Source organism: Neophocaena asiaeorientalis, unplaced genomic scaffold (genome assembly GCF_003031525.2).
Source record: "Neophocaena asiaeorientalis asiaeorientalis breed wild unplaced genomic scaffold, Neophocaena_asiaeorientalis_V1.1 scaffold275, whole genome shotgun sequence".
Lineage (NCBI taxonomy): Eukaryota > Metazoa > Chordata > Mammalia > Artiodactyla > Phocoenidae > Neophocaena > Neophocaena asiaeorientalis.
Genome location: NW_020173679.1, coordinates 189,361 through 206,206, shown reverse-complemented (window position 1 = coordinate 206,206; position 16,846 = coordinate 189,361). Strand labels below are relative to the sequence as shown.

General features: G+C 56.5%; 1 protein-coding gene across 2 annotated transcripts in view; it reads right to left on the bottom strand.

The window, feature by feature from the left end:
* The window catches only part of KIF17 (kinesin family member 17), a 42,256-nt gene that overhangs the window by 16,608 nt on the left and 8,802 nt on the right, over positions 1-16,846 (bottom strand). For both annotated transcript variants that reach the window (XM_024749866.1, XM_024749867.1), the window contains exons 4-9: positions 14,610-15,062; positions 10,360-10,469; positions 5,803-5,950; positions 3,718-4,271; positions 2,732-2,812; positions 1,236-1,441 (exon numbers count right to left, since the gene is read on the bottom strand). In XM_024749866.1, coding sequence (XP_024605634.1) covers positions 1,236-1,441; positions 2,732-2,812; positions 3,718-4,271; positions 5,803-5,950; positions 10,360-10,469; positions 14,610-15,062 — 1,552 coding nt within the window. The remainder of the gene's footprint in view (positions 1-1,235; positions 1,442-2,731; positions 2,813-3,717; positions 4,272-5,802; positions 5,951-10,359; positions 10,470-14,609; positions 15,063-16,846) is intronic.

Genomic DNA, 16,846 nt, shown 5'->3' with positions numbered 1-16,846 from the left:
GCTTGACGGCAGCCAGGATTCAGGGGAGTCACATCCAATTCACTGCTCTGCTTAAGACCCTTGTAGGGTCCCCATCAGGATGAAGCCCAAGCCCCGGGGGCACATAGGGCCTCCCTGTCTCACCTCCTTCTGCCCCCACCACCCCTAACTCACTCCAGCTTCAACTCAGGGCGGCTGCTTCTCCAAACACCCCCTGCACCTTTGTGCCACATTAGGTGTGCCCTGTACCTCAAATGCCACCCCTGAGGCATCTTCGTGCAAACCTTATTCAGGTGTCCCCTCTTCTGAGAAGCCCTCCCCGACCACACTGCAGACCATACAGTGAAAATCGCCACACGTGCCATGTGTTTTCTGTGTGCGCGACACCAAGCTCCCGCCTCTGTAGGCGTCGTCTCATTTGACCCTCACAACAAGCTTCTCGAGATTCTATCACCCACTGTATAGATGAGAAGCTGAGGCACAGAGGGGTTAACCTCAGCCTAGGTGGCAGAGCTGGGAAGTGGTGGAGGCGGACGGGAACCCAAGCAGTGACTACACAGAACCTGGTTCTAACTGCTCCAGAACCTGCCTCCCCGGGCCTCGTGTACCTGCCTGACCCTGGACTGAGAGCCCCTTGAAGGCCAAGGCGACATCCCATCTATGCTTGCATCCTGGTGCCCAGCACGTAGTAGTTGCTCAGTTAATGTTTGAACAGTGGACTGTGGGGCCCGAAGGGGGCTGAACCCCTGGCCGTGGGGCTGACTCTGTCATGGAGTTGAGCCTGACAGTAATCTCATCTACAGAGGTGAGAACCAAGGCTCAGAGATGTTAAGCGACTTGCACAAAGCTGCAGAGCAAGTGAGGAAAGCCCGGCCCCACAGGCGCCCCAGGGTGTGTTTGGGGTGGCTTGTCCCTAGGGGGAGCACATCTTCCATCAGGGAGGAACTGGAGGCTCGGCTGAGACCTGGGGAAAGCCTGCATCGCCTGCCCTGAGTTCCTGAAGCCTGCAGGCCTGGCCCCTCAAAAACCAGGCGGGGATCTGGTGGCACCTGTGCTGCTTCGTAAGCTGAGCCCTGCCACCTGGCTGACCCGAGCACCGTCCCTGCCCCGCTGCTCCTGGAGAGGCTCAGCCACATCAGGAGAAGACCTGGGTGGGGCTCAGGAAGAATCTATGGGCACCTCCACCCCTGCGCGCAGGGCATAGCTCCCTCCCGCCCCGCATGGGGTCCCACCACCCCCCAGGCTCAGGTGCTTACCGGGCAAGCACCTCCTGCTGGTCCACAGTGGGCAGTAGGTCATCGGTCAGCACTGCCACCTCCATACTGTCCCTTCTCGCAGTTGTCTTGGCCAGCAGAGACTGATGCGGAGCCTCCAAGGCCACCTGGGCTTCACCCTCGGCTCCCACACTGGGCTCTGCTGCCAACACCACCTCCTCGGTCACTCCCGGGCCCAGGTCAACCTCCTGAGCACAAAGAGAAACCCAGGTGGAGGCGGGAGGCCAACTCCTGGACACGAGCTCACAGCGGCCTCAATCCCAGACGGGGGCAGCCCGGCCCCTGGCAGTCTGGGACGGATCACTTCTGGCTCGGGCACACCCAGTTATACAAAAATGTACCATTTCCACCAACATCCCCCCAGAACGGCCCCCCAGCTCCCTCTCCCACCCCTCACCATCCAGGCTACACACGCAGCCAGCGGGATTTTCTTAAAATAGAAATTGATCCTTCACAGCTTCCCATCACATCTGCAGTAAAATCCAGTTTCTTCCATGGGCTGCCGCACCCTCTGTGCCCGCTCCCTGCCTTCTCCCCACAACCCCATCCATACTGCCACTTCTCTGACCTCCTCTTCTGTCACTGAGAAAGTCAAGATCCTTCCAACCCCAGGACTCTGACACTTGCTGACCCCTGCTTGGTGCTCCCCCCAGCGCCTTCTTCCTGCTTCGGTCCCATCTCAATGTCACCTGCCGGCTGCGGCGTCCCAACCTCCCTGTCTCCCATCTCCTAAGGACCTGCAGCGCCGGCTCCTACCCAGAGATCAGGTCCAGAAGCCGGCAGATCGCTTTCCCTCTCCACAAATGTGGGCAGATTTAAAGCCTTTCTCCCAGTGCCCTTGGCCGGTTGTGTTCTCTGAAGCAGAAGAGAAAACAAGGGTGGGGTCTGAGGGCAGCAGAGCTCAAAACTGGTCCCTCACCCCCGGCGGGGGGGTTCCCTGATGGTGCCTGCAGGGCCCCCAGCCCCTGCTCTGCGGCCCTCGTCCACCGCACATGCTGGGCCTCTATGCTTTAGACAAGGGCTCCACGGCTGAGGAAAGTTTGAAAATCGCTGTGGATCAGTGGCCTCTTATTGACAAATTGACAAAAAGAGAGGTGATGGCTCCTCTGATTTGCATGCTGCTTTGAGATGGGGATGAGCTGGGGGAGGGCTGGGGTTGTTGTCCTTGGTTTTTCTTGGTTTTGTTTTTGTTAGTTATTTATTTATTTGGCTGCACTGGGTCTTAGTTGTGGCCCGTGGGATCTTCACTGCCACGTGCAGGACCTTCGTTGCGGCGTGCGGGATCTAGTTCCCCGACCAGGGATCGAACCCGAGCCCCCTGCATTGGGAGCGCAGAGTCTTAACCACTGGACCACCAGGGAAGTCCCTGTTGTTCCAGTTTTACGAGTGAGGAAACTGAGGCCAGAGAGGGAGGAGACACGCGGAAGCATCCGGGAAGAATCAGGCCCCTGGAACTGCCCCCGCCTGTCAGTACTCACAGTCCTGGGCAGGAGGTCGTCGGCCGCCTCAGCTTCAGACCTGAGGTCACCAGGCTCCAGCAGATCTGTCCGGGAGGGGTGCTTGCAGGAGAACAGGGGCAGGGGGAAGAGGAGTGGTTGGGCCAGAATCATCTTTTGCTGCCCTGCCCTGCCCCTTCAGCTCCCCACCTGCTCACCAACCCCACCACCTCTTCCTGAGGGAAGGAGGGGAGACTAGATGAGGGGGGAGAACAGGAGAGAGAGGAAATGGGGGAGAGAGGAGAGACACTGCTATGTTGCAGGAGCGTTATGTGAGGCATGTGTCAGCATCCCCATTTTATAGATGAGGAAACTGAGGCCCAGAAAGGTGACTGGACAAGGTCACACAACTGAGTGAGCGGTAGAGCTGGGATCTGAGCCCAGGTCTGATTCAAAGGCCTGCGGTCTTTATACCCACACAATCACACATACGGGAAGGGAAGGGAAGGGAAGGACAAAGGGAAGAAGAGAGAAAAAAAGATTTTTAAACATAAAAACAGAGGGTTGAAAAGGGAGAAGGCACTGGACAAAGGGGCAGGATGGAGGAAGAGCTGCATCTCAGGATTCCTGGGTAGCCCCTGAAAGGTAGCTGGATTCTCACAGAACCCCCTCCCCAACAAGAGCATGAGGGTTGACCAAGGCCACCTCCAGCTCTTTCAGGCCTGGAGCTCAGTGTAACCATGGCAACCAGCAAACTCCCTGCACAGATGTCCCTCCGTCAGCAAAACAGGTGCCCAGCTGGCATCGCCTGGGATCTCAATCCCAACCTTCCTACTGATTTACAGAGCATTAGACAGAGCCTCTCTTTCCCAGACCCCTGAACAGCTGAGCTGTCGCCACGCCAGAGACACCGCAGAGATGGGGCCGGCGGTGCTGGAGCAGCAGAGGTTAGATGTCTGCACGTGCCCCATGACCTCTGTGCCCCAGCTGAGCTCTGCCCCCATGGCATCCTGCATGACATCAGCTACCTGCGTGGTGACCTCGGGTACGTCCGCCTGGGGCACGTCCAGCCCGGCCCCCGTGGAGGAGAGCCTGGCCAGCTTGGCTTCCACGGCAAGTGGCTTGTGCAGGCCCGGAAGGAGCTCCAGGGCCCTCAGGTGGGGCTCTTCTCCCTGGAGGAAGGGCTCCTCCTCCCACAGGGGCTCCGTGGCCTCCCGGCTGACATCCTCATCTAGGAAGTGTCCACTCGGGGCCTCCACCTCGGGCACAGGGACCTCCAGGCTGGAGGGCTCCCTGGGCCCAGGGAAAGCCGTGGAGATGAAATGTTCTTCGAGCGTGGAAGACTCATCGGACCCAAGAGAAACCTCCGACTTGGAGGCCTCCACCTCGGGCAGTTCCTCAAACCTGGAAGAAACCTCAGTCTTAAAGACACCCTCACTGGGCAGGGTGTCAGGCATGGAGTAGATCTCGGGTTTCACGGCCATCTTGTACTGGAAAGTAGGTGAGTACTCAGAACTGCTGGCGAACTCAGCCCTGGACATGACCTCGGCCTTGTAGAGGACTTCTGCCTTCAGGACAGCCTCTGCAAACAGAGACCTTCCTTTAGCTTTTCACAGGGTGGACAGGCGGGACCCTTCCCTGGAAGCTGGCCCCAAGCTCACCATCTCCGAGAGACCAGCTTAAGAGTCAGAGCCTCCCAGGCCCCTAAATACTGGCTTCCCATCTCTGCCCGTCTACGCACCAGAACTCAAGCCCTGTCTCCTTCTACCTCTTCCAGGAAGCCTTCTCTGACCAGCTCCATGATCTTTCCACTCTCTGGCCTCCCCAGCCAGCCATCATATGCTGGGCTCTTACCACTCCGCCTAGGGTCTGCTCTTAATACATAAACTGACTTCCCTGCAGGTATTATTGTCTCCAAGGCAGAGAGCTCCCAATCAGCAGGTTCCACACCCAAGACCCTCAGGGGCCTCGCCGGGGTCTCAGGGCCCTTGTCCACAGGATAAGCTAGAGCCGTGGGATATAATGAATGCTGTGGATGGATATTAGCGAGACCAAATAAAATCCCTTGGAGGCCTGATATTCAAAGTGGACTGGAGGGAACACTCCCAAGGACAGAAAGTGCTAGAATCTGCCCTTGCCTCTTCTTCCAAGTCTACACCAAAAGGGGCATCTCCCTGCCATCTGGGATGGGAGATGATCGCACAGGCCTTCTGCTCCCAGCTCATGGGCAGTAGACCACCTCCTTTACATCCCAACCTCTCCTTTGTCACCGTGTCCTGGGCTCCCCTGAGAGAGTCCTGATGTCCCCTTTGCTGAAAGAGACAACCACTCCCTAGCTCATGGCCTGAACCTCTCCAAGCCTGAGTCTGCACACCTGCATTGTGAGGATGCGGTGAGTCCCAACTCACTGAGGGAGTTCTGGAGAAGCACCTACCTACCCAGTACCTGGCACACGCAATGCCCAATAAATGGTACCAATGATATGAACATATTGCCATCATTATGAGGTGGATGTTACAGTAACTGAGTATTAGGAAGTCTTGGGCTGCCTGGCAGCACACGTGTCTGAAAGATAGTGGTGGGATGGAACATTCTAGAATGTCAAATAGAAGATAAAGATTTCCAGGAAGGTAAAAGTTCTTGCTAATGATTAAATGCTTATTTGGGGACGTGGTTGCTTTGGTAACAAATGGTCTCAAAGGTGAAAAGAGACTGTAGAAAATGTAGAAACTGGGGGAAAGGACTTATCCATAAAACATGGGTGATATGTTACAGCTCTAAGTCAACCTTGGGCGGCGATCCAGCCTGTGGCCAAGGCATCACGAGGCAGTGCTGTGGGTAAGAATCCTGGCTCTGGAACCAGACTGCTGGGTTCAAGTCCTGGCTCCACTTTACCAGCTGTGTGACCATGGGCAAGTTACTTACCCTCTCTGGGCCTCAGTTTCCTCATCTACAAAGTGAGGGTGACTGTGGTGCCTGCCTTGCTGGGCTGTTGTGAGGACGAAATAGAACTGAGCCTGGTGCATGGAAAGTGCTCTATTATGTCAGTCAGAGGGGTGAGGAGGAGAGCAGGCTGGCCTCCCTCCCGACAGCTTTGGGGGGCGGGGGCCCACCTGTCTCCTTGCGCAGGTTCTCCTCCAGTGTGGACAGCTTCACGTCGTACGAGTTGCGCATGGCAGTGATGTCCTCCTCCAGCCGGGCCCTGGACTCCTGCTCTGCCTCGTAGTCGGCCCTCAACCGGGCCAGGCGCTCTTCGTACTCCTGGCAGAGGCGGGGGAATAACAAGAGGGGCAGCATTTACCACCACTTCAAAACGCAGCTTTCAGTAATCCTCTTTTGTCATTCAAACAATCCAGAAAATACAAATAAGCCAAAAGAACAAAATTAAAATGACCTCTTCAGCACTCGGATGATTCCTGGCTGGTGAAGACCCTTCTGCACTTTTCTCTATACATTTTTAACGGGCTAATAGTATACGCACCTGTCTGTAACCTATTTTTTCCACAAAGCAATAGATCGTGAACACCTTTCTGCATCAACAAATACGTTTTAACCAAATAGTCCTCAAGCCATCAAAGACGAAATGTACTTTTATGCATCTGCTTCTCTCTCCATCTTTGCCATTACCATCAGCTCTCGTCTGACCTGGTTCCCCACCTCCACTCTTGCTCCAAACCTTTCTCCACGTGGCAGCTACGGATCCATAGATCATGTTTCAACGGCTTCCCATGTTGGAGGATAAAAATCTAACCTCCTCAACTTGACCTCCAGTCCCCAGTGATCTGGACAGCCCACTCCATCTTTGCCACTCTTGGGCACGCCAGGTGCTTTCCACTCCTAGACATGCCCACTCCCCCCCATGCCCCCCACCGCGCCAGACTCAGGGCCTTTGCCCTCACTCCCTGGCAAGCTCGTCCCTTCAGGCCTCGGCTTGGTAACAACCTCTCAGAGAGGCCTTCCCTGGTTACCCTCTCAGAAGATCGCCACCACCGCGCTCTGTCACTTCGCTTATTTCTTCTTAGCCTGGATCTTAAGTTCCATCATTCTCTGCATTTATTTGACTATAGATTAACCGTCCAGCTTCCCCACCAGAGAACACGCATCCTCCCATTTGCAGCCTCGGTGCCTAGCAGAGAGGAGGGACTCGGGACTCGCCGCTGAATCAGCAAGTGCATGAAGCAGAACTGCTAGGCAGGCTGTTCAGGTGTCTGATATGCGTCCCCCACAGGGAGGGCCGGGCCTTTATGAACTAATGTTCGTCTGTGACCCGCTGTCTTCTGGAGCTGCTCCTGACAGAGGGGCCTGCAGCGGCAGTAAGCCAGAGGGGCGGGACGGGGTTAAAGATGGGAGAGCCCCTGCACACGCCCACCCCTGCAGATCCCCCAGGAAGTACAGAACCAGCACAGACTCCTACAACAGCACAGACGGCAACAGCACAGATGGCAAGACCTGGGCTCTCGGGGTGGAAGAGGAGACAGACCACCATTAGAATTTAAAGTTTTCTGGGACTTCCCTGCTAGTCCCGTGGTTAAGACTCTGCGCTCCCAATGCAGGGGGCCTGGGTTCGGTCCCTGGTTAGGGAACTAGATCCCTCATGCCGCAACTAAAGAGCCCACGTGCTGCAACTAAAGATCCCGCACATGGCAACGAAGATCCTGCGTGCCGCAGCTAAGACCCGGCGCAGCCAAATAAATAAATATATTTTTTTAATGTAACGGTTTACGCAGCACAGTTGAGATGCATTGAGCCTCAGGGCAATACCTGCAATGTTACTGAGACCCAGGGAGGGTCCAGACTTGCCCAGAACTACGCAGCTCTCTGATGGCCTCACGGAGACCTGCAGCCCACGCCCCGCCTGCTTTCTCCTGCCCCTGCGCCCGCCCTCGCCTTCCTCCTCATCCAGCTGGGATCCCAGCGCCCAGCACTACATCCATCCCTCAGCAAGCACCCCTGACTCCCTCACTTCAGCATCCGCCCTTACTCCCTCCAGCACAGCCCTGACCCCAGTTAAACCCAGGCCTAGGCCCAGTAGCACCTACACCCCCGCAAGACCTGGCTGGAGATGCACACGTGGGCCTGCACACACGGCAGCACCGGCTTCCTTTCTCACCTGTAAATGTGTGACCCCGAATCTCAGAAGGACCTCTAAGTGGTGTCCCACCCTTTCCTAGTCCTTCCACCTTCCCTCTCTCCGAAACCCTCCGCTCCCCCCATTTCCTGTCTGGTCCTCCACAGAGAGCCCTGAAGAGGGCAGAGGTGAACTCCCTCACCCTCCCTCTGCCCGAAAGCTCTGTGTCCTCTTGTGACGGAGGACAAACCATCCAAAGCCGAACCCCCCGTAGGAGGACTCTGCTCTTTCAGTCCCCCTCCCTCCTATACCTCGGACTTCTCCCTCGGTACTAGATCGTTCCCTACAATCCACAAAACATGCTCTACTACTTCCTTTTTTTTTGCCACACCATGTAGCTTGCGGGATCTTAGTTCCCCAACCAGGGATCCAACCCAGGCCCTGGCAGCGGAATCCTAACCACTGGACCACCAGCGAATTCCCATGCTACTTCCAATATTAAAAACAATAAAACTCCGCCTTGGGCCCACCTGCGCCTCTGGCTCCAGCGCCCAGCGCCTAGTAGGTGCTCAGAAAATGCTTGTTGATGACTGAATGGGGTAGGGGGGCTAGAGCGCAAACCCAGACCTCCGAGCCCCGGCTGGCACCTGTTACACAGCCCAGCCTCTTCCAGCAGCAGGAAAGCCGCCTTACACCCACTCTAGAGATGAGGAAACAGCCTTGGAGAGCTTAAACAACCTGCCCGGGCACAGAGCCTGTAAGAACTGGACTCACAGAATGTAAAAGCTGGATGAGCCCTAGGAATCTTCTAGTCCAAATCCCCTGGTGCAGCTAGAGACGGAAGCCCACGGAGTCAAAGCTGCAGCCCATGGCTGAGCCGACTCCTGGCCCGGCACCCTCTCTGTTACACACAGGGGCCACCTCCCTCATCCTCAGCATCCTGACTGGTTCAGGAATGGAAACGAAAGCACAGTCTAGGCACACAGAGAGTCTTAAGTGGAAGAACAAACGGGAGGGAGGACAGACCCCCTCAACTCTTCCTCTGAGTGTGGCTCACAGAAGAAACTCCAGGGCCATAAAATAGACTTGGTGGTGGCAGCGCCAGGGGACAGCGGTCTGACACAGCGTCCACTAGGCTACCCTTGAGGAGGAGGCAGGTGACCCCCATCCCCAGAGCAGAAGGACCCTCCAATCACTGGCTACTCCAGCAGCCGGCCCAGAACAGCGTTCTTCTCCCTTATGACCACTAGGGGGCGACAGCGCCCTGCATATCACACAGCCAGGATGCCCACCCTTTCCAAAACACACCCTGAAGCGCAACCTCTCTCATCCTGTGGGCTTGTGTTCAGCCATCCCCAAAGGCCCCCACCTCCCGGGACCTCCCCACCCCGCCCCCGGGGAGCCAGGCCCAGGGCTCCAGAGCTAGCCTGCCGCTGCCCCTGCCCCAGGAGCTCCCAGAGCAGCAGAGGAAAAGGCAGAATGAGCGGCTGAGTTTCCAGAACCTTGACGGGGCCCGGATGGGGCCGTCCAGGAGCTACAGTTGAGCCTCTCCCCAAATAGTAAAAGCCTCCACCTGTCATGGGCAGCACTTAGGGGCTCTTTGGTCGATTCCTCCCAGCCCTCCAGCCCACAGGACTGAGATTCCCCCAGGCCTTACCCCGTCTGCCTCCCAGAGCCTGGGCCTCAGGCCCCCGCAGCCTGCCCAGGGCTGCTCCCATCTGAGGTCATAGTTGAGTGGCAGAGGCCCAGGTGCAGACACATCCAGGCCCCAGTCTCCGCAGAGCTGTTCTTCCCTGGCATTAGGTTTTTCACCAGGAAGAAGCCAGTGCCCTACTTAAAGGGGTCATCGAATGTCAAACCCCACCACATGTTCAGGTCTCAGAATGCAGCCCTCCAATGGCAGGAACCTCCAGAAATCAACAGAGCCTGGAGTTGGGATGGAGCCTAAGCCAGGGGTAGGAGGTGCTGCGTGTCTGGCTGTGTAAGTGCCCCCGGGGTCAGCTCCGCATCTGTAAATCAGGGTGCTACCTACCCCGCTGGGTCCCAGTGTGCTGGAAGCCACAGTTGTGGGAGGACCCAGGTGCCCCGAGGTGACAGCTTTTGCTGGGAGGCTAACGCCCCACTTATCTACCGGTAAAGTCAAGTGGGTGCCCAGGGGTCCCCACGGCCCACCCAGGCTGCCTGCTCTCAGCCCAGAGCCCTTCTGCCCTGACCTCTTCGCCGAGGCACTGGCCATCCCTACTGCCAGGGATGCCCTCTCCATTGCCATCAATCCACAGCCAGCCCTTCATGCAGTACAGACGAGAGATGGCACCCCTGCAGACGCCCACAGCCCTCTCTGTTCTGTGCACAGAGGCACCAACGGGGGACGGACTGTACTCTGGAGTCAGGAAACCGAGTTCAAATCCCGGCTTAGACTCTCCTTGGCTGTGTGACCTTGGGCAGGTCATGGCACCTCTCTGAGCCTCAGCTTTCTGAGCTCCAAAGGGAGATTGGAGTACCAACCCCAACGTGATGGTGGTGGGGAAATGGTATCGTTCTGGAGACGGTCTCCTGCTGGGCCGCACCTGCCTGCCCCTTCTCCACCTGCCCAGGGTCTCACCTCCCGGATCAGCTGCTTCTCGGCCTCCGTGTCGTGCTGCATCACAGACGGGGGCAACAGCTTCTCTTCAATCTGGACGGGGTTTGGGGGAACCTGATTGTTCAGCAGGGCTGGGAGAAAAGCAGAAATGAGGGGCTGAGACTAAGGTGCACATGGTTTGCAGGAACTAAGCAAAAATTTGTAAAAAGGCAACTGCGCGCTCATTCAAAAAAGACTCAAAGTACTGAACTTATTTCAAGCATGTCTCTGTGTAAGGTGCTCATATACTCATCCAGCAAGTATTTCTTCAGCACCTACATGTTCCAGGGCCTGGGGGTTTGGCACTAAACAAAACAGACAAGACTCCACACACACATTGTTTTCAACTGGGGAGAAAGGTAAGCAAAATGCATAACATGTTAACAAGGTGATATTTTCTAAGAGAAGGAAAGCAGGGAGGGTGCTGAGAAATAAGGATCAGGGGGAAGGGCTGCAATTTTAATAGTGTGGACAGGAAAGACCTCTTAGACAAGGTGGGAGGAAAGCAGTTATTTGAACGAAGTGAGGGAGTGGGGCAGGCAGAGATCCTGGGGACAGACAGAAAGGAATGGTGAGTACAAAGGTCCTGTGGCAGGCAGGGGCTGTGACTGTTCCAGGAACAGGCGGGAGGCCACTGAGGCTGGATCAGAGTGAGCGAGGGAGAGTATGAGCGAAGAGCAGAGCAGGTCAGAGAGGGAAACTCGCAAGCCGTGGCGAGGGCTTTAGCTTCAACTCTGGGTTAAACCAGGCCATTGGAGGGTTTGGGCAGGGCAGCGAAAGGACTTGTATTTGAACAGGAGCTCCCTGGTTGCTGTGTGGAGAATGTACTGGGGGGACAATGGCACAGATTCTGGACCTGCTTTAAAGGTAGAGACAACAGGATCTACTGCTGGATTGGATTGAGGTTTGAGCAAAAGTGAGAAGCCCAGGATGACCCCAATGTTTCTGGCTTGAACACCTGGAAGGAGAGAGGTGTCACTGGCTGGGGAGAGCTGCAGGACAAGCAGGTCTGGGAAAGGTCGAGAGTTCAGTGTCCAATATGTTAAGTTTGGAATGACAATTAGATAGATGGCCAGATGGCCAAGTCTGGAAATCAGACATGGTTTATCAATCAGGTTTGGGTTTTATTTCCTGATGTTTTTGACATCCTGGGGGACTTGATGGCCAGGAAGAGACTGCCCCTCCCAGGGCCAGCCAATTCCTAGAGGGAGTAAACAGCTTGTCCCGAGGAGCAACCCTTTCATGTGCAAACCAACCAATTCTGAGTCCACACCCACCTCTATCTAACTCTCCCACACAGCCAGTATTTCCCCTGCCCAAAGTCAACTGGGGCCAGGACCAGACCAGCAGGGACAGCCCGTATGCCCCAATCCTGTCGGGCTTACTCAAGCTAGCCAGTCCTGAGCTGTTTTTCCTGCACGGCTGTGTCTTTCCACCAAAACCCCGATAAAGGCTCTGGCCTGGGCTGTCCCTCGCTCCTCTCTGCCTCCTGACCCACACTGGTGCTTCCCCCTGTGGCCCTGCATGGTGTGCCTCTCATTTCCAGGGTAAATGAGTAACATTACCCTTTCTTTCAATGACATTGACCTGTGTCACCACTCAGTCACCTTTATAAATTAAGACCTGGACACGCATCACACAGCCAGGCTGTGAGAATCGTGAGCACGGAGGTGGTGTTTAAAGATGTGAGAACAGGGCTTCCCTGGTGGCGCAGTGGTTGAGAGTCCGCCTGCCGATGCAGGGGACACGGGTTCGAACCCCGGTCCGGGAAGATCCCGCATGCCGTGGAGCAACTAAGCCCGTGCGCCACAACTACTGAGCCCGCCTGCCACAGCTACTGAAGCCCACGCGCCTAGAGCGCCTAGGCGTGCCTAGAGCCCACAACAAGAGAAGCCCGCGCACTGCAACGAAGACTCAATGCAGCCAAAAGTAAATAAAATAAATTTATAAAAATTAATAATAATAAAAAAATAAAGACATGAGACCAGATGAGCCCACCTTAGGAGTGTAGAGAGAGAAAAGGCTAGAGGACCGGCCCTGGGACAGCCTGACATCAGGAGGTTAGGGATGGAGAGACTCACACAAGGGAGCTGAGAAGGAGTGGCCGCAGAGGCAGGAGAAGTAGGACAAAGGGCGTCCGGGAAGCAAGGGTCTCAAGGAGAAGGGAAGGGGTCATCTGAGTCAGCTGATGCTAAGAGGACAGCTGAGGCCTCCTGAGGACCGATCACTGGATTTAACAACCAGGAGGGCATCCATGACAAGGGCAGCTTCAGTGGGATGGGGGCGCAGGGCCGGCCTGGACTAGGGGCAGGAGAGCAGAGCACGGAGGGCCAGTGAAAACAGACCAATGTGTCCAGTTCTGCTGAAAGTGGGGAGGGAGAAATATGCCAAGGACCAGAGGGAGAGCCAGGGCCGAGAGGGCAACGCTAACAGCAAGTGCCTGCGGGGGGAGCACCTGGAGCTCTGCGTCAGACACACCTGGTTTCAAGACCCAGCTAGAACGTTAAAGCATCCGGTACCGTCTGTCGAGCCTCACGTGCCAGGCTCCGTGCTAAGCCCACACGTGAATCATCTCGTGCCGTCCTCTCGAGCACCCCACAGCAATAACAAGGCAGGTGCTGTCATTACCTCCACTTTACAGACGAGAACGTTGAGGCTCAGGGGGGCTAAGTTGCTTCCCCGAGGAGCCAGGACGTGAACTGCTGATGACTGCCCTGATCTCAGCTCTCTGCCTGCCCTGCATCCGTCATTTCAGCTTGCTGGGCTCCATGCTCCAGATCCAGGACGAGGGGATGCTAAGAGCCCTTACCCCGCAAGGCTGCCGTGATACCCATGGGAAGTCTGCAGGCCTGTCAGCTGCTGGGTCAGGGGAGCCACTGGCAGAGCAGCCCCAACTCCCCCCTGGTACCCCTTGCCATTCCTCCATCTAGCTTCCCCTCACTGATCGGGGTGGGGGGGCTAAGCAGGGTCAGGGGTGGGGCAGGAGGGAAAGAGGAGGAAGGCAGATTGCCCAAGCGGAACCCCTCACAGTGGTCAAGGGCCTCTGCACTCCAGGCCCGGCCAACCCCTACATAGCCATCTCCCACCAACCGAGCCACCAGGCAGTCGGCAGGACTACCTGTGGGTCCCCAAACAGACCTTAGAGCTTTGTGCATCTCTGCACAGACTGACCAGTCCCATCCTGTCTAACAGGAGACTTCTCGTCCCCCCAGACTCTGTTCAATCACCCCTTCTCCTCTGTGGAGCCTTCCCTGACTGACCGCACCCTACCCCCAGAGAGCCTTGGCCACACACTCCCTGCTGCCCTGCAGGGCCCCGTACAGATCTCTGCGCCAGGTGCACACGAGGCTCTGCTGGAGTGTCTTTCTCCCCCAGGAAACCAGGTACACCCACGAGGCAGAGCCTGGATCTGACTCATCTCTGTGTCCCCATGCCCAGCACAGGTCCACACACAGAGCAGGTATGAATGGATGGGGGCAGGGTGAGAGGAAAGATAGATAAAAGGACGGATGACAGGACGGAGTGAATGAGTAGGTGGACATGTGGACGGTAGGATGGATGGGTGGGTGGATGGGTAGATGGATGGATGCCTGCGTGGATGGATGGATGCCTGGGTGGATGAGTAGTAGATCAATGGGTGTGTAGAATGGATGGATAGAGAGGAAGGTGGGTGGGGAGGTGGATGAACGGACAGATGGACTCAGTCTCTTTAGTGCTCCCTTCTCCCGAGGGATTCTCAGATAAAGAAAACTCTGGAGTCCCTTGGTTGCAAGGACCCTGCAGGCCCATGCTCCAGGTATAGGTTTCTACCTGCCAGATGACAGCCAGACACCTGGGTGTGAGAGCAGTCATCACAAGGTGCCTAACTGGGAGTGGGCGGGTGATGTCGGGGGAGGGTGGGTCACCTAGTTGCTAAGCAGCACAGCATCTCCACGCTGCCATGGAGACAGCAGGCAGACAGGAGGGAGGACGGATGTGCAGCCTCGAGGCAAGGAACGGGGGTGGGGGGGGGGTCCAGAGCCTCCAGCTGATGGGACGGGCCTCATGCTGGGTCATCGGCGAGCAGAAACCATCTGGGCCGTCATCAACCAGGGCTCTCCCCGGCCGTTCAAAACTCTATGCTCACGTGAAGCTGCGAGGAGGTGGGACATTGCTTCCATGCCCCAGAAGACAAAGGGAGAGGGCCTTTCTCGTCCCGGGCCCTCCCTTCCACTCCCTCCCCCTGCGCCCACCTGACAGGGTGCTGGGGCTCATCTGCTGAGCCAGAATCGCCCTGAGCTTCTTGATCTCCTCCTGGTACTCGCGCAGGAGGGCATCCTTGGGGTCCTCGTTGATGCGAGGCTTGTTCCTGATGTTCTTGGCTCGGTTGGCATAGCGCAGCGTGCTGAGGGTCTCATCGTAGTTGTTGTCAGCGGGCGACAGGCAGGCCACCATCAGTGTCTTGGTGTTGCCGCCCAGCGAGTCCTGCAGCAGCCGCGTCAGTTTCGAGTCCCGGTAGGGGATGTGTTTGCAGCGCCCGTCCACTAGGGCCGAGATGACGTTGCCCAGCGCCGACAGCGACAGGTTGATCTTGGTGGCCTCCTTGAGCCGCTCCCCCGTGGCACCCGTCTTGGACTGCCGCTCGCTGCCTGCCAGGTCCACCAGGTTCAGCTTGCCTGCCCGGAGGTGGTCCTTGCCCCGCTCATCTGCAGACAGACCAGGCAGAGGGGTGAGGGCCCCGGGGTGAGCCCCACGGTAAGGAGACCCTGGGTGCTCCCCACCCACGGAGGGTGCACAGGAGCCCCATGGAGGGGGTGCTAGGACTGTGCCGTTACAGATGAGAAAAGTGAAGCTCAGAAAGGGCAGTTAACATGCCTAAGGTCACACAGCTTCCAAGAGCAGAAGCCAGGGCCAACTGACTCCAGGGAGTGGGGGCTGGGAGGCACAGGCTGCTCTCTGAGTGCTGCAGGATTTCTTACTGCTATCGGGACAGCTCACAGATTCCTTGTGAGGCAACTGCGGGGCGGGGCAGGGTGGGGGCAGTGGGAGGCAGTGAGGGGATATGATTGGGTCACCAGGGAGCTGAATCCCTCAATGCAAAAAACATCGGCTTTGGAGAGCCTTGGACCCAGTTCCCATCCAACTCTTGCCTCCTACTTGCTGTGTGACCTTGGCAAAGCCACGCACCTCTCTGACCCTCAGTTCTCACATCAACAAAATGAGACTACCGATAGCTCCCCACCAGCGTTGGTTGTTGGAAGGAGTGAACGGACAGCACACTTGTACGGAGTCCACACGGGGCCCAGCACACAGCAGGGGTTCGTTTGCCCTGAGAATGAGCCCAGTTCTGCAGTGACCGCAGCTGTGCTGGCAGGGCAGACCCGTGTTCTGGGGGTGACGCGAGCCGGGCACTGGCTGGGAGCAGGGGCCTGGAGCACAGGTTTTGAAGGCAGAGACCTGAGGGATCCGGTCTTGATTCTATCCCTCGGCAGCTGTGGAACTCAGGGATATCAACTCTGAGCCTCGGCTTTCTCTTAGTAACATGGGAATCTAAGGCCCACCCTGAGGGCTGTTGTGAGGATTACACAGAGAGCACAGGCATGAGGGGCTCGGGGTCATGCCTGGCACACAGCAAGTACTCCTCAAATGACAGCCTGCGGCTCTTGATACTATTAATAATTCTTACTGTCATCAGAGGACATGGTAAACGGTTCCAAATGAAATAGAGGGGAGGAGCAGGGGCTTCCTCCTTAGTTTCCTGCTGGTTGAAACCAGAATTGGCCAGGTTTTGCCCGTGAGCACAGCTACCTGAAGTAAAAGGTTCTGGCTGGCACCCAGTGGAAGCTTGGACATGCAAGGGGCTTGATTCTTTGGGCTATTTTTTTCTTAAGGAGCAGCAGGAAGGAGGGACTTGGAAATGCCCTTTTGGAAAGCTCTTTGCAGAATGTACCAGGAGCCTTAAACAGGTTGGTACCCTTGCCCCAGGAGGCCTGCTCCAGGGAATCTAATCTGAGGAGATGACTCTAAAAGCAGAAAAGGGGACTTCCCTGGTGGCAGAGTGGTTAAGGATCCGCCTGCCAATGCAGAGGACACAGGTTCGATCCCTGGTCCAGGAAGATCCCACATGCCACGGAGCAACTAAGACCGTGCGCCACAACTACTGAGCCTGTGCTCTAGAGCTTGAAAGCCACAACTACTGAAGCCCGCGCCTAGAGCCTGTGCTCCGCAGCAAGAGAAGCCACCGCAATGAGAAGCCTGCGCACCACTACGAAGAGTAGCCCCCGCTCGCCGCAACTAGAGGAAGCCCGTGTGCAGCAAGGAAGACCCAACGCAGCCAAAAATAAATAAATAAATACATTTTTAACAATAAATAAATAAAAGCAGAAAAGGCTTTGTACACAAAGATGTTCATCATGGCATTATTTACAACACTGAGAAACCGGAAACAGCATTAAGAGCTTGTAGAAAAAAAAAAAAAAAAAAAAGAGAT